Raw genomic sequence first — 16,612 nt, 5'->3', positions numbered from 1 at the left:
TATCTGCATTATTTTGAAGATTGAAAATGATTTTAAAATAAATATATTCATTATGTAATCTTGTTAAGTAATTGGGAAATTTGACGAAGTTTCTAACCCTTAGGCCTAGCTAGAACCCTGACCCATAGCCTTAGCCTTAGCCTTAGCCTTAGCCTTAGCCTTAGCCTTAGCCTTAGCCTTAGCCTTAGCCTAAGCAATAGCCTTAGCAATAGCCTTTGCCTTAGCAATAGCCTTAGCCTTAGCCTTGTTGTGTTATCAGTTTTATATTGCCATTTAAAGTATATACTTTATTGAATATTGTTTTGATTGTTTAAGCGCTTTGTGACCCTGGTCTGGAAAAGCGCTATACAAATAAAAATTACTTACCTTTGCCTTAGCCTTTGTCTTTGCATTTTCATTTGCATTTGCCTTAGCTTTAGCCTTAGCCTTAGCCTTAGCCTTAGCCTTAGCCTTAGCAATAGCCTAAGCAATAGCCTTAGCAATAGCCTTTGCCTTAGCAATAGCCTTAGCCTTAGCCTTGTTGTGTTATCAGTTTTATATTGCCATTTAAAGTATATACTTTATTGAATATTGTTTTGATTGTTTAAGCGCTTTGTGACCCTGGTCTGGAAAAGCGCTATACAAATAAAAATTACTTACTTACTTAATTACCTTTGCCTGAGCCTTTGTCTTAGCCTTTGTCTTAGCCTTAGCCTTAGCCTTAGCCTTAGCCTTAGCCTTAGCCTTAGCCTTTGTCTTAGCCTTAGCCTTAGCCTTAGCCTTAGCCACTGCCTCATCCCTAATCCTAACTCTAACTTTCACCTTAAAAAATGCCCAAACAAACTACTATTATCAGTTGGAAACAATTCGTTTCTCAGTATTTAACATTTTCATTAAATCATTTTTTCGTGCTTCATGGATGAAAGAAAAACAAAACCATCTCACAAACTTCCACAATAAGTCGCATTATGCGAAAACTTTAAAATCTACCGCCTCAAGCTTTCATGTTTCAGTCGGAACAAGACGGATGATTGTTTTCAAGGAAGTCAAGATCAAGTAAACAAGCAGAAGTGCTGGCAGTAAGCAGCCGAGTCTGGCTGCGAGCTGCAGGAATCAGCTCCAGTATATCGGGATGTAATTAGCTGGGATCGTGAGTCGACGGGCGAGTGGCGAGGAGAGAGTCAGGTGCTCATTTGTGACAATTAAAATGTGCTCAGCCCGTAATTGTCCTCCTGCTCCGGTGATGGTTCACCATCGTCATGGAATAACGTTTTCGCTGTCGCCGGTTCGACACAGTCACGACCGGTAAATTGATGAGTGTTTGTTTACGTGTGTTTTGGGTAAATACTTCAGGGATCTGGGCCTGTGAAGAGACAACAATGTCATGGTGGCAGGATCTTGGTTCTGGACAAACTAGTTTTTCTGAACACTGTTTGTCACACAGTTAAGGCGCCGCGTCAAGAGTACTAGTTAGGTACAGGTACAGGTCTTTGCCACCTATTAGTTAATAATTATTATTATTTTTCCATGATCTATGTTCTTTATCTTTAGACTTAGATTGTATCATCTTGTTCTTTCTCTTTATTTCTCTTTGTTATTATTTTATTTTTATTTTTATGAATAATTGCTGTATTGCCGTGTCTAATTGGAAAAAAACGATTTAATCAATAAAGTTTTACCTAAACTAAAAGTGGCCATTTACACAATGCTAGGAGTTACGAGGGGCACATTTAAGGTACTGATACCTGTGGCAGTCACGGGTACCACTGTTGGATTTATAAGACTGAACTAAGGCATAGTGGAGTTATTGTTGTTGTTGTTGTATCGAGCCTTAAGAAGCTTCACTGCAGATCTTAAGATACTATGTATTTATGCTATTTATAACATATTAGCACCATTTTTAACTTATTTATATTTATACTTGTATACACATTCTTATTATATGCAATATTTAAAACGTTATTTATTTCTGTTATACTATATTGCATTACTTTTAATTTATTAATATTTATGTTTATTCTTTTTATATATACATTCATTCTGCTGTGTTTTTAACGGTTGCCAAGCAACGAAATTTCGTTGCCAGTTTCACTGCTGTGTTTTCTGAGCAATGACAATAAAAGAAAGTCTAAAGTCTAGAGTCTAAAGTCTAAAGTCTAAAGTCTTAAGTCTAAAGTCTTAAGTCTTAAATCTTAAGTCTTAAGTCTGAAGTCTGAAGTCTAAAGTCTAAAGTCTAAAGTCTAAAGTCTACAGTCTACAGTCTACAGTCTACAGTCTAGAGTGTAGACGTCTAAGGTCTAGAGTCTAGAGTCTAGAGTCTAAAGTCTAAAGTCTAAAGTCTAAAGTCTAAAGACTAACGTCTAAAGTCTCAAGTCTCAAGTCTTAAGTCTAAAGTCTGAAGTCTAAAGTCTAAAGTCTAAAGTCTAAAGTCTACAGTCTACAGTCTACAGTCTACAGTCTAGAGTGTAGACGTCTAAGGTCTAGATTCTAGAGTCTAGAGTCTAAAGTCTAAAGTCTAAAGTCTAAAGACTAACGTCTAAAGTCTCAAGTCTCAAGTCTCAAGTCTAAAGTCTAAAGTCTACAGTCTACAGTCTACAGTGTAGATGTCTAAGGTCTAGAGTCTAGAGTCTAGAGTCTAAAGTCTAAAGTCTAAAGTCTAGAGTCTAGAGTGTAGACGTCTAAGGTCTAGAGTCTAGAGTCTAGAGTCTAAAGTCTAAAGTCTAAAGTCTAAAGTCTAAAGTCTAAAGTCTAAAGTCTAGAGTGTAGACGTCTAAGGTCTAGAATCTAGAGACTAGAGTCTAGAGTCTAAAGTCTAAAGTCTAAAGTCTAGAGTCTAGAGTTTAGAGTCTAGAGTCTAAAGTCTAGAGTCTAGAGTCTAGAGTCTAATGTCTAGAGTCTAGAGTCTAAAGTCTAGAGTCTAGAGTCTAGAGTCTAGAGTCTAAAGAATAAATTGTGGGTTCTGGCGTCACAGGCCACAGCCCTGACCCTTTAAAAGTCTACCAGACTGTGTAGGGTTCACAACTGGGACCCAAGCAACCTCTAAACCTATCACTGACTCGTGAACCTAAAGGATTTAACTCCAACCGTAGACCGTAACTGTGCACGTCAGGGGGAAGCGCAGGCGACGGCGCTGGTTATTATGAGCCGGCGAAGGATCAACCAGGAACTAACAAGTCTCCTCCGAGAGCGAGGAACTTTAATTTGATCTTAATTACCTGAGATAACGCCGCGGTCGTCGGTGTAATTACGTCGACGGATGTCTGCGGACGAACCTGCTGTCGGTGGCGTCCGTGCGTCCGTCAGACGCCGCCGACTGTGCAGGCGCCGCCGAAGACCCCGATGGATCGAGAGCTCCAGCCTTCAATACGACCACGGGGTTAATCCTAAATTAAATACAGTGTAATCCACAGAGAAGACACTTTCATGTATTCATTGTTTCATTAATTAGCCTGATTTATTTATTTATTTAAATCCTCAAGATCACACACAGCATGACTTTGACGACCAAAGTCAGCACACGACGAGAATTTCATTAAGTATTTAAAAGCCAGTCGTGGTTTTAATCCTCCTTCGCTCGGCTCTTCAACTCGTGGCAATCAAGCAATTTGCGGCGTTTTTGCTTAATTCCTAATGAGGTGACATCGGTGGTCAGGTGACCTCAGTGGTCAGGTGACATCAGTGGTCAGGTGACTTCAGTGGTCAGGTGACTTCAGTGGTCAGGTGACCTCAGTGGTCAGGTGACATCAGTGGTCAGGTGACTTCAGTGGTCAGGTGACCTCAGTGGTCAGGTGACTTCAGTGGTCAGGTGACTTCAGTGGTCAGGTGACATCAGTGGTCAGGTGACATCAGTGGTCAGGTGACCTCAGTGGTCAGGTGACCTCAGTGGTCAGGTGACATCAGTGGTCAGGTGACCTCAGTGGTCAGGTGACATCAGTGGTCAGGTGACTTCAGTGGTCAGATGACATCAGTGGTCAGGTGACTTCAGTGGTCAGGTGACCTCAGTGGTCAGGTGACTTCAGTGGTCAGGTGACTTCAGTGGTCAGGTGACATCAGTGGTCAGGTGACATCAGTGGTCAGGTGACCTCAGTGGTCAGGTGACTTCAGTGGTCAGGTGACCTCAGTGGTCAGGTGACATCAGTGGTCAGGTGACTTCAGTGGTCAGGTGACATCAGTGGTCAGGTGACTTCAGTGGTCAGATGACATCAGTGGTCAGATGACATCAGTGGTCAGGTGACCTCAGTGGTCAGGTGACTTCAGTGGTCAGGTGACTTCAGTGGTCAGGTGACTTCAGTGGTCAGGTGACATCAGTGGTCAGGTGACTTCAGTGGTCAGGTGACATCAGTGGTCAGGTGACATCAGTGGTCAGGTGACTTCAGTGGTCAGGTGACATCAGTGGTCAGGTGACATCGGTGGTCAGGTGACTTCAGTGGTCAGGTGACTTCAGTGGTCAGGTGACTTCAGTGGTCAGGTGACCTCAGTTGTCAGGTGACTTCAGTGGTCAGGTGACCTCAGTGGTCAGGTGACGTCAGTGGTCAGGTGACATCGGTGGTCAGGTGACATCGGTGGTCAGGTGACATCGGTGGTCAGGTGACTTCAGTGGTCAGGTGACATCAGTGGTCAGGTGACATCGGTGGTCAGGTGACATCGGTGGTCAGGTGACATCAGTGGTCAGGTGACGTCAGTGGTCAGGTGACATCAGTGGTCAGGTGACATCAGTGGTCAGGTGACTTCAGTGGTCAGGTGACATCAGTGGTCAGGTGACATCAGTGGTCAGGTAACGTCAGTGGTCAGGTGACCTCAGTGGTCAGGTGACTTCAGTGGTCAGGTGACTTCAGTGGTCAGGTAACGTCAGTGGTCAGGTGACCTCAGTGGTCAGGTGACTTCAGTGGTCAGGTGACATCAGTGGTCAGGTGACCTCAGTGGTCAGGTGACGTCAGTGGTCAGGTGACATCAGTGGTCAGGTGACCTCAGTGGTCAGGTGACGTCAGTGGTCAGGTGACCTCAGTGGTCAGGTGACTTCAGTGGTCAGGTGACCTCAGTGGTCAGGTGACTTCAGTGGTCAGATGACATCAGTGGTCAGGTGACTTCAGTGGTCAGGTGACATCAGTGGTCAGGTGCACAGACACACTTTCACTACGGTGTGACAAAGTAACAGAGTAGGTGTCGTTTGGTTACTTCGAGAAATGACAAATGTAAAGTGAAATATTTCTTCGCGAGTCTCGCTCCTTCTTTGAGAAACGCATCTTTGAAAGAGCCTCCAGCGAAACAAATGAAACATTAGAAGGTACTTGCAGTAAAAGGCGCCGCGAGCTTCAGTTCTAAGATGGTTCAGTGTGATGTAACAAAAACACTCTTTAGTTGCCAACTTAGCTAGTTGTTAGTAGTGAGAGTTGCTAATAGTGCCAACTGCTAAAGTGGTGAGTTGCTAATAGTTCTTGTTGCCAATAGTGCTAGTTTCTAATAGTGGTAGTTACTAAAAGCGCTAGTTGCTAAGAGTGCTAGTTGCTCAAGTTACTAACAGTGCTAGTTGTTAAAAGCACAAGTTGTTAAGAGTGCTAGTTGCTAATTGTTCAAGTTACTAACAGTGCTAGTTACTAAAAGCACAAGTTTTTAAGAGTGCTAGTTGCTAATTGTTCAAGTTACTAACAGTGCTAGCTTCTAAAAGTGCAAGTTGCTAAGAGTGCCAGTTGCTAATTGTTCAAGTTACTAACATTGCTAGTAACTAAAAGTGATAACTGCCAATATTGGCAGTTGCTAATCCTGCTATCTTCTAGTAATGATAGCAGCTAATAGTGCAAGTTGCTTATAGTGCTAGCTGCCAATAGTGCTTCATTGTAATAGTCCTAGCTGCTAATAGTGTGGTTTGCTAATAGTGCTAGCTGCTTATTGTGCTATTTGCTAATAGTGAAAGTTGCATAAAGTGCTAGTTACTAATAGTGCTAGCAGCTAAAAGTGATAGTTGCTAATGGTGGGAATTGCTAATGGTGCTACTTGCTTATAGTGCCAGTTACTGATAGTGCTATCTTTTATTAGTGTGGTTTACTAATAGTGCTAATAGCTAATATTGCTACGTTCTAATAACGATGTGGCTCAGACCATGCATTGTAGAAAACCTTTCATTTCGAAACGAAAATGAGGAAATGTATTGATGTTCAGAAATAAACGTGTTGAACCTGAAATGGTGAACATCTTGTCGGCGGAGATAAATTCATCCGCTTTATAAAAAATGAAACCTTGTCGGTGATAAAAGTGCTATTTATAGGGAGTCGAGGCTGAGGTGGAAACCATGTTATCAGGTCATTTGTGTTTTATGTAACGTGAATGTGTTTAAAATAACATTGAAATGTCGCCTCACTTTAAAACAATGATCATGACGTTGAGATAATATTTATTTCTATTCGACTTTGTTTCTAATCCCAGTTATTTCTTGAATAGATTCTATGAATCACATTTTTTCTCTCTTTTTGTATGTTTAGATAAAGTTTGTTTGTTTTTCTTGGCGTGGGTCACGGCTTGTCATGGCGGGAGATGTTGGCTCGAGAACCACTGGACTAGAATACAGAATATAAATACAACATCTCTCGGATGGAAACGGAACGAGGTCACGCGCCACTCAAATCTAAAAGAAACTCTTTAGCTCATGGATTACCTTCAATAATCTCTTCTGTATTGTTCATATTACAGTGTTTTTCAACAAGATCTTCCATCCGAGCGACCAGCGTCGATCTGCTTTTGTTCGGGCGTTAAGCCGATGCTTCTCAATCCCGATGGTTAATGCTCGCCATATGTTGCATGTGTGGAGAAGAATGGTTTAAAATAGCATGTTAATACCTGACCTGTAAAAACCTGTCTTTCACTGCTTCTCCTTTGATTCATTATTCACCGGAGAAAGGTTGTTACGAAGCCTCTCCGGTATAACGCGCCTCCGAGATCTGTGGAAGGCGAGCGGCCGAGTCATTATTGATAACAATGTAATGACTGTTATCAACGAGGCATATCAACGAGGCGGCTTCATGCGCCGAAAACTGACCTCGCTGGAATGTAGCCAGCAATTAAACCTGTGATCGCGCCACGTTTGTTCTGCCGGCGAGTCGATGGCGGCGTTTGATTTTCAGTGACAATCGGCAAATATGTGTCTATAAATATTAGATATCTTCATTTCTGGCTCCGCCGAACGACATTGGAAGTTTTGTCTCACGTACGTCGACACGTTTTTCATTTTATCCGACATTTATTTTTAAAAATCAACTTTGAAAAATACATCAGGAGATGAAAAATAGATTTGTGTCATGAATTAGTTGCCACCGTTTTCAATCACTCATTGAATCTTTTAGATCTTCGTCTCTAAAGGTTGCTTTCCTTGGTGAGGTTTGACCTCACACACACACACACACACACACACACACACACACACACACACACACACACACACACACACACACACACACACACTCTCATATGCACACACACACACACACACACACACACACACACACACACACACACACACACACACACACACACACACACACACACACACACACACACAAATTCTTAGATGGATTGATATTTAAAAGGGTTAAAAATGGCATATGTAGGTAAAATAAACATCATTTTGTAGCTGCTGCTTTGACCACTAACAGTAGCTGTTTCACTCCATCTGTCGAATGGTGAGATTTTGTGTTGATTTATATGTTGTGTGTTTCAGGAACAGAAAAAGTATAACCACAATAGTAGCTTGAATAACTTGGTAAAAATAAGAAAGAGATGTTTTCTACTCTTTTTTTTGTTTTGATTGTCAGAAAAATATATTAAAATGTTCCGCACTATACGGCGCATTGGATCAAAGAACTCACTGTCAATGAAAGGTCTATTTTCAAACGTTTTTCATAAAAAGGATAATAAGTTGCATTAAGCAAAAACGAAAAGGCAGGTAAGTCAAATTCTATTAAACGTGTTCACAATAACTTTCAACCAGGTTCATACTTTGGCGTATTCAAAGTTATAACACGTAAAAAAAAAACACAAAATAATAATTTATTCACTTTATTTCTCTTCCACAAACCCTCAAATTCTTCTTCAGAGTCTAAAGTTGCTAATAGTGCTAGTTTCTTATAGTGCTTCCTATTAATTGTCCTAGCTGCTAATAATGCCATGATTACTATTAGTCCTAGTTGCTAATAGTGCTAGTTTCTTATAGTGCTTCCTATTAATTGTCCTAGCTGCTGATAATACCATGATTAGTATTAGTCCTAGTTGCTAATAGCGCAAGTTGCTAAGAGTGCTAGTTGCTTTTGTTGAAGTTACTAACATTGTTAGTTACTAAAAGTGCTAGTTGCTAAGAGTACTAGTTGCTAATCGTGCAAGTTACTATCAGGGCTAGTTACTAAAAATGCTAGTTGCTAATTTTGCAAGTTACTAACAGGGCTTGTTACTAAAAGTGCTAGTTGCTAAGAATGCTAGTTGCTAATTGTGCAAGTTACTAACATTGCAATTAATAAAAGCACAAAGTACTAAGAGTGCTAGTTGCTAATTGTGAAAGCTATTTACTACTATTACTTTACACTATAACTTTCAACCGGGTTCAGTTGCAACACGTAGAAAAACACCTCGTGGTATCGCTAAATCAAACATTGGCGTATTCCAAGTTATAATACATAAAAAACAACACAACAGACGCACTACTGGCACCATTATGACGACTGTAGTCAGGAGCGTTGCTGAGTAATATTTACTGTAACGTTCGCTGTTATTTCGTGTAGGACTGAAGAAGTTGTTACAATTGTTACAAATACAATCCTCATTTAACTCACATATTTCGTTCCTGTCGTGCAGATCGTCATCAAAACACAAACTTTCACGAAGCTCAACTTTGACCCCACTATTCTGGCGATATCAACTGTTACCGTAACAACGTGAACACGCTTGCATCGTTACGGACGCATTGACTGAAGAATTCCAGACGCAAGTCGCCCAACTTTGACCTCTGAAGAAGAATTTGAGGGTTTGTGGACGAGTTTAGAATATCTTTTTTTAAGTATGTGTTGCGTGTGTTTTGATGACGATCTGCACGACAGGAACGAACTATGTCCGTTGTTAAATGAGGAACATTAATTGTAACAACTTCTTCAGTCCTTCACGAAATAACAGCGAACATTACAGTAAATATTAGTCAGCAACGCTCCTGAGTACAGTCGTCGTAATGATGCCAGTCCGACCGTTGAGTTACTCCATATATAAAGCGCACTGTTGTTTTTCGTGCGTCTCGAAGTCTGGAAAATACGTTATATTTTTTTATAATGTTCTCAACAAAACCCTGGAATACTTCCAGCTGGAGAGTAGTCTTGGAACATCTGGGACCTGGAGCTGTGATCCTGGAGATGTTGGTTCTGGTCCCGGTCGCGTCACTCTCACAGCGTGATCCGGCGACAGTTGCCGGACCTTCAGAAAAGACTGGAGGCCTCCAGAGAGTCCTGACCCGAGAGACAAGTGAAGGATGATTCCAGGTTTGGAATCTTGTTAACGCGGCGCCGCAGGAAAGCATGTTGTAAGAGTTTCATCATGGCTTCTTCGGGGGCCGGTCAGCAGGAGGCGATCGACTCGCGTCTCCACGATCCACTGGTTCCCAATGAAACCGGCGTCCTGAGGCGACTCCGGTGGATCCAGGTGTGGATCAGTCAGGTTAGAGTCTGGACGAGAGTTAATAGAGACTCAAAGACATCCGTCCAGAAGTCGTCGATCCTTGCCTGCACCTGCTGTAACGTTAAATATCAAAGCAGTAAAACACTCGCGACACGACGACCTTCCATCTGATGCTCTCGTCTCAACTGTGGAGGCATAACCGCGATCCTGGAGCAGATTGTCAGAGACGGTTACAGTGATCTCTGGACACCTTTCACCTGCGAGAGCTTCTATCGTTTAAAACTTAAACTGGTTATTTTTACTGGTTATTAATAATTATCTAAAACAACTACGACAGAAAATGAGAATAAAATCACCAACAATGCGTGAAAAACATCATGAAACGTCAATCAAGGAAACAATAAAGATCATAAATGTCTGTATGTTTTATTTGTAAAATGCTTTTATTTCAAGTTTTCTATGATTTCATGGATTTAATCAAATGTTATATTTGATCCTGCAGTTTAAGATTTAGACTCTCAGCACCATTTAGTTTTGTGGTTATTTAGAAGGAACTACTCACTCAAAAGGTTGATGATAATGTCTGTTTGGGGTAAACTTCATGTTCAACATCATGTAGTGAATGTTCTTCAAGACGCAGTAACTTCTCATCATTAACATGTTTTACACTTTATTACTTTATAAAGTTGCTCTGAAATCCGGACGAACGAGAGGTTACGAGAGTCCATTATAACGTGATAATGGTTTCACTCCTCATCCAGCTGTAATCACGCTTTGTTTGTACAACGAGTCCCTTGGAGGTGGAGACCATTGATGACGCATGGTGACAAACCTCCATGCTTGACCAATCACAGCAGAGTGGGTGTGGTTATGGTCAACAAGATTTCATCTCCAGAAATCTCCATCTCAGTGGGTGGAGCTTAAGATCATTTTCTAATGTCACACTACACAACAACAACACACACACACACTGATGATACAATAGAGTCACACATCACAACAACACACACACACTGATGATACAATATAGTCACACATCACAACAACACACACACTGATGATACAATAGAGTCACACATCACAACAACACACACACAGATCATACAATAGAGTCACACATCACAACAACACACACACTGATGATACAATAGAGTCACACATCACAACAACACACACACACTTTAGTTCATCTTTAAGATAAGGAGGATTAAGAATGTAAGTTTTCACTCCAAAGTACTTTTTAAAAGTCAGTTTCTCTGCATCACTCTCTGCTCTCGGTTTGAAGAAAATGAGTTTTGCTAAAAAAGTTAATCGAGAAAATAATCAGAGAATGTGAAATGAAAATTCAAGTGACCTCCCTGAACGTCAGTGACTTTCACAGGCGTGTCCTCATGGTTTCATGACTTTTAAAGACGTTTAAGCATTTCTGCTCATCCTCAGATGTCGTTTCTGTCGACTTCAGCTGCAGGAAGTCATTAATGGAAGTCTTTTGTTCTCGTCGCACGACGCTGTTAAAAATGGATTCTGGCCACGAGTGTTCGCTGGCGGCGCAGAGCGGTGAAGGAATAACTCGCTCCACACTGGTCCAGGCTTCTGGATGCTAGATGTCACAACTGTGCTCGTCGCTCCGTCCCCGGAGGCTCCGACACAAAAGGCTCAAATCCCTCGCACGAACACCCAAAATGACTTTTTACTGCTCAAATCGACTTAAAAGAAGACAGACTGTGACTGTGTGTCTCCGTCCTGTGGTGCGTCCTGGTGGTCATTTACTAGAAATACAACGTTTTGGATGTTTTATTTGTACGATGATTGTGTTGCTGCTGGAGAGATGGCAGAAAAAAATTTGATTATGTTTTTCTATCGTCTCCGTCGTCCTGCGCTGGAACATCCTGGAGATGAACTGATGGCTTCACGTGGATTCAAACGACCCGGCGTGACACTTGAGATGAATGTTCACGTTGATAGGATGACGTATGAAGACATTGCTAAAGCCCACTAAGAGCTTCTTACGAAGTGTACTCGATCTTAAGGTTCGTGAGGTGGTTGAGCGAAGATATGATGGATGTCAACATTTATACAGAGACTCGTTCAAGGATGTAAGAAGGCTCTTAAGAAGGGTTCTTCTAAGAAGGAGTGCTAAGATACAGTTGTTCCCAAGACGTGTTCTTAACTGTCTTCGTAGGAAAACCTTAAGATCGAGCTAAGTACACTTGGGAAGAAGCTCTTAGTGGGCTTTAGCGATGTCTTTATTAAACAACGTTCTTGGACAGCGGAGAGTTAGAAAGAGTTCTTGAACGGGGAGGATCTGGTCCATAACTGATCTCCTGATCCTGAACTGAGTCCTGTCCTGAGTGGAGAGTTTGAACTAGGGTCCTGGGTGAGTTGGACCAGGGTCCCGGGTAAGCTGGACCAGGGTCCCGGGTGAGTTGGACCAGGGTCCCGGGTGAGTTGGACCAGGGTCCCGGGTGAGTTGGACAAGGGTCCCGGGTGAGTTGGACCAGGGTCCTGGGTGAGTTGGACCAGGGTCCCGGTTGAGTTGGACCAGCGTCCCGGGTAAGCTGGACCAGGGTCCCGGTTGAGTTGGACCAGGGTCCCGGGTGAGTTGGACCAGGGTCCCGGTTGAGTTGGACAAGGGTCCCGGTTGAGTTGGACCAGGGTCCCGGGTAAGCTGGACCAGGGTCCGGGTGAGTTGGACAAGGGTCCCGGTTGAGTTGGACCAGGGTCCCGGGTAAGTTGGACAAGGGTCCTGGGTGAGTTGGACCAGGGTCCCGGGTAAGCTGGACCAGGGTCCGGGTGAGTTGGACCAGGGTCCCGGTTGAGTTGGACCAGGGTCCCGGGTAAGTTGGACAAGGGTCCCGGTTGAGTTGGACCAGGGTCCCGGGTAAGCTGGACCAGGGTCCCGGGTAAGCTGGACCAGGGTCCCGGGTGAGTTGGACCAGGGTCCCGGGTGAGTTGGACCAGGGTCCCGGGTGAACTGGACCAGGGTCCCGGTTGAGTTGGACCAGGGTCCCGGGTAAGCTGGACCAGGGTCCGGGTGAGTTGGACCAGGGTCCCGGTTGAGTTGGACCAGGGTCCCGGGTGAGTTGGACAAGGGTCCCGGTTGAGTTGGACCAGGGTCCCGGATGAGTTAGACCAGGGTCCCGGGTGAGTTGGACCAGGGTCCCGGGTGAGTTGGACCAATGTCCCGGGTGAGTTGGACCAGGGTCCCGGGTGAGTTGGACCAGGGTCCCGGGTCAGAGGGTCAGCCACGACCCTTCACGCCTCCATGTGTGGTGACCTAGAGTTCCTGCATTGACGGAAGAAGCAGCCAATCACCTTCTCAGCAGGACGGACGATCCGCTGCAGTCCGTTCTGCTGTGTAAGTGTTGCAGCAGAGGACCACACGGTGATGATGGATCCACAACGACAGAGAAATACTGCACCAGCATCGTCCGCGGGAGCTGGACGCAGAACTCTCCGAGAGTCCACCATCGTCTCCACCGTCTTCTGAGCTGCAGGTGGTTCTCACTGCACCAGGTCAACGGTCGATCCAGATCTAGAGGCGAAGACTTGAGGAACCTTCAAGTCTTCTGAACAAGTCAGAAACAAAGAGTTAAAGAAATATAAACCCTCTTCCAGGGGCGTCATACTTGGCCAGAAAAGGGCCGAGACGGTGCAGGTTTTTGTTCCAACCAATCATGTACACATGAGTTAACCAATCAGGTGTCGGCTTAAACAAACATCACCTGACTGACAATCAATTGACACCTGTGCAAGTTTAAAAGGTCAGAGGTGACGTCAGGCATGTGACACGAGACCCTCGTGGTCACGGATCAGCATCGATCCTCGGGCCTCGGCGGGCACGACCGTCTGGGGAACTGAAGGTTGAAGATCCATCGTGTCTCTCCTCCTCCTCCTCCTCCTCCTCCTCCTCCTCCTCCTCCTCCTCCTCCGTTATAAACTGCGTGTTCAAGCGTTTCCCGCTCATTAGCAGCACACGCGTGTGGAATCGAACACACGGTCGCACGCTTTCATCTCTTCCTTCACGTCTTCAGAGGATCCCGGAGGAAACGAACACATCCCTCCATCTCTTGAACTCACAGACGCTGACCTGCTGTAGACCATCGTTAGCGACGCCATGTTTCACTGATGGAAGACATGTTTAGAGAAGAATCATCCGTGAGCCGCTGGTCAACTGGACTAGTTACTGGTTTAGGAGCTGGTTAAAGAAATCATTTAAACATTGATGTGTTTTTTCTAATGTGTTGTATAAACTCATAAAAGTGCATAAATAAATGTCTTAAATAATAAACTCTCTCCCCTCGTTTCTCCTGCAGGCTGTAAGACAGAATGGGATCAAATCCGTTGTTGGACTAAAGCTGAAGTCGGACAAGTGATCAACGTGTCGTGTTCGGAGGTTTTCCAGCATTTCTCGAGCAGCCAAGGTTTGTTTATGGAAGTAAATGTTGGATGTTTATGGTCAGTATTTTAAACTTTAACTAGTATCAACTCTGGTGTCATGTAGTGAATGTTCTTCAAGACGCAGTAACTTCTCATCATGACCATGTTTTACACTTTATTACTTTATAAAGTTGCGCTGAAATCTGGACGAACAAGAGGTTACGAGAGTCCATTATGATGTAATAATGGCTTCACTCCTCCTCCAGCTGTAATCACGCTTTGTTTATACAACGAGTCCCTTGGAGGCGGAGACCATTGATGACGCGCGGTGACAAACCTCCATGCTTGACACACCGATGTTACAATAGAGTCACACATCACAACAACACACACACACTGATGATACAATAGAGTCACACATCACAACAACACACACACACTGATGATACAATAGAGTCACACATCACAACAACACACACACACCGATGATACAATAGAGTAACACATCACAACAACACACACACACTGATGATACAAAAGAGTCACACATCACAACAACACACACACACCGATGATACAACAGAGTCACACATCACAACAACACACACACACTGATGATACAAAAGAGTCACACATCACAACAACACACACACACTGATGATACAAAAGAGTCACACATCACAACAACACACACACACTGATGATACAAAAGAGTCACACATCACAACAACACACACACACCGATGATACAACAGAGTCACACATCACAACAACACACACACACTGATGATACAAAAGAGTCACACATCACAACAACACACACACACCGATGATACAATAGAGTCACACATCACAACAACACACACACACCGATGATACAATAGAGTCACACATCACAACAACACACACACACAGATGATACAATAGAGTCACACATCACAACAACACACACACACCGATGATACAATAGAGTCACACATCACAACAACAACACACACACCGATGATACAATAGAGTCACACATCACAACAACACACACACACCGATGATACAAAAGAGTCACACATCACAACAACACACACACACCGATGATACAATAGAGTCACACATCACAACAACACACATACACCAATGATACAAAAGAGTCACACATCACAACAACACACACACACTGATGATACAATAGAGTCACACATCACAACAACAAACACACTGATGATACAATAGAGTCACACATCACAACAACACACACACACTGATGATACAATAGAGTCACACATCACAACAACAAACACACTGATGATACAATAGAGTCACACATCACAACAACACACACACACTGATGATACAATAGAGTCACACATCACAACAACACACACACACTGATGATACAAAAGAGTCACACATCACAACAACACACACACACTGATGATACAAAAGAGTCACACATCACAACAACACACACACACCGATGATACAACAGAGTCACACATCACAACAACACACACACACTGATGATACAAAAGAGTCACACATCACAACAACACACACACACTGATGATACAAAAGAGTCACACATCACAACAACACACACACACTGATGATACAAAAGAGTCACACATCACAACAACACACACACACCGATGATACAACAGAGTCACACATCACAACAACACACACACACTGATGATACAAAAGAGTCACACATCACAACAACACACACACACCGATGATACAATAGAGTCACACATCACAACAACACACACACACCGATGATACAATAGAGTCACACATTACAACAACACACACACACAGATGATACAATAGAGTCACACATCACAACAACACACACACACCGATGATACAATAGAGTCACACATCACAACAACAACACACACACCGATGATACAATAGAGTCACACATCACAACAACACACACACACCGATGATACAATAGAGTCACACATCACAACAACACACACACACCGATGATACAATAGAGTCACACATCACAACAACACACATACACCAATGATACAAAAGAGTCACACATCACAACAACACACACACACTGATGATACAATAGAGTCACACATCACAACAACAAACACACTGATGATACAATAGAGTCACACATCACAACAACACACACACACCGATGATACAATAGAGTCACACATCACAACAACACACACACACATTAGTTGTATAACAATATGCTAATATGTAACAATATGGTGACACATGTAAATAAATAAAGTGAAACACAATAAACTAAAATATATACAGTGGTATTTAATAAATTGACCCCATAAATTAAAGATGTAATATAAAAAATATGTGTAATTATGTAAATAATCAATGAAATTGTGTTTATATTAAACATGTATCTTTGCAGGTGTTTCATCAGAGCAGGTCAGAGTGTTTTGTTAACAACTTGACAAATTATCAACTTCTTTCTCTCTTTCTCTCCTCAAAGCAGGAGAAATGAAATGTAAATTCTTTATCCTCGTCGACTCAGAACGAGCTGTTTAATTCACATAAGTTATTCATGTTCTTCTGCTGCTTCATCCACGTGTCTCTGGCTTCGGGGTTTTGTGTCGCAGGAGCA

General features: G+C 43.0%; 1 protein-coding gene across 1 annotated transcript in view; it reads left to right on the top strand.

The window, feature by feature from the left end:
- The window catches only part of LOC148064191 (pituitary adenylate cyclase-activating polypeptide type I receptor-like), a 47,824-nt gene that overhangs the window by 4,168 nt on the left and 27,044 nt on the right, over window positions 1-16,612 (top strand). The window contains exon 3 of the mRNA XM_087810814.1: window positions 13,938-14,045. Within this exon, the coding sequence (XP_087666940.1) occupies window positions 13,938-14,045 (108 nt within the window). The remainder of the gene's footprint in view (window positions 1-13,937; window positions 14,046-16,612) is intronic.

The sequence above is a fragment of the Callionymus lyra genome, chromosome 16 (genome assembly GCF_982586985.1).
Source record: "Callionymus lyra chromosome 16, fCalLyr1.hap1.1, whole genome shotgun sequence".
NCBI classification, from domain to species: domain Eukaryota; kingdom Metazoa; phylum Chordata; class Actinopteri; order Syngnathiformes; family Callionymidae; genus Callionymus; species Callionymus lyra.
This window is presented reverse-complemented; position numbering and strand designations above follow the sequence as displayed.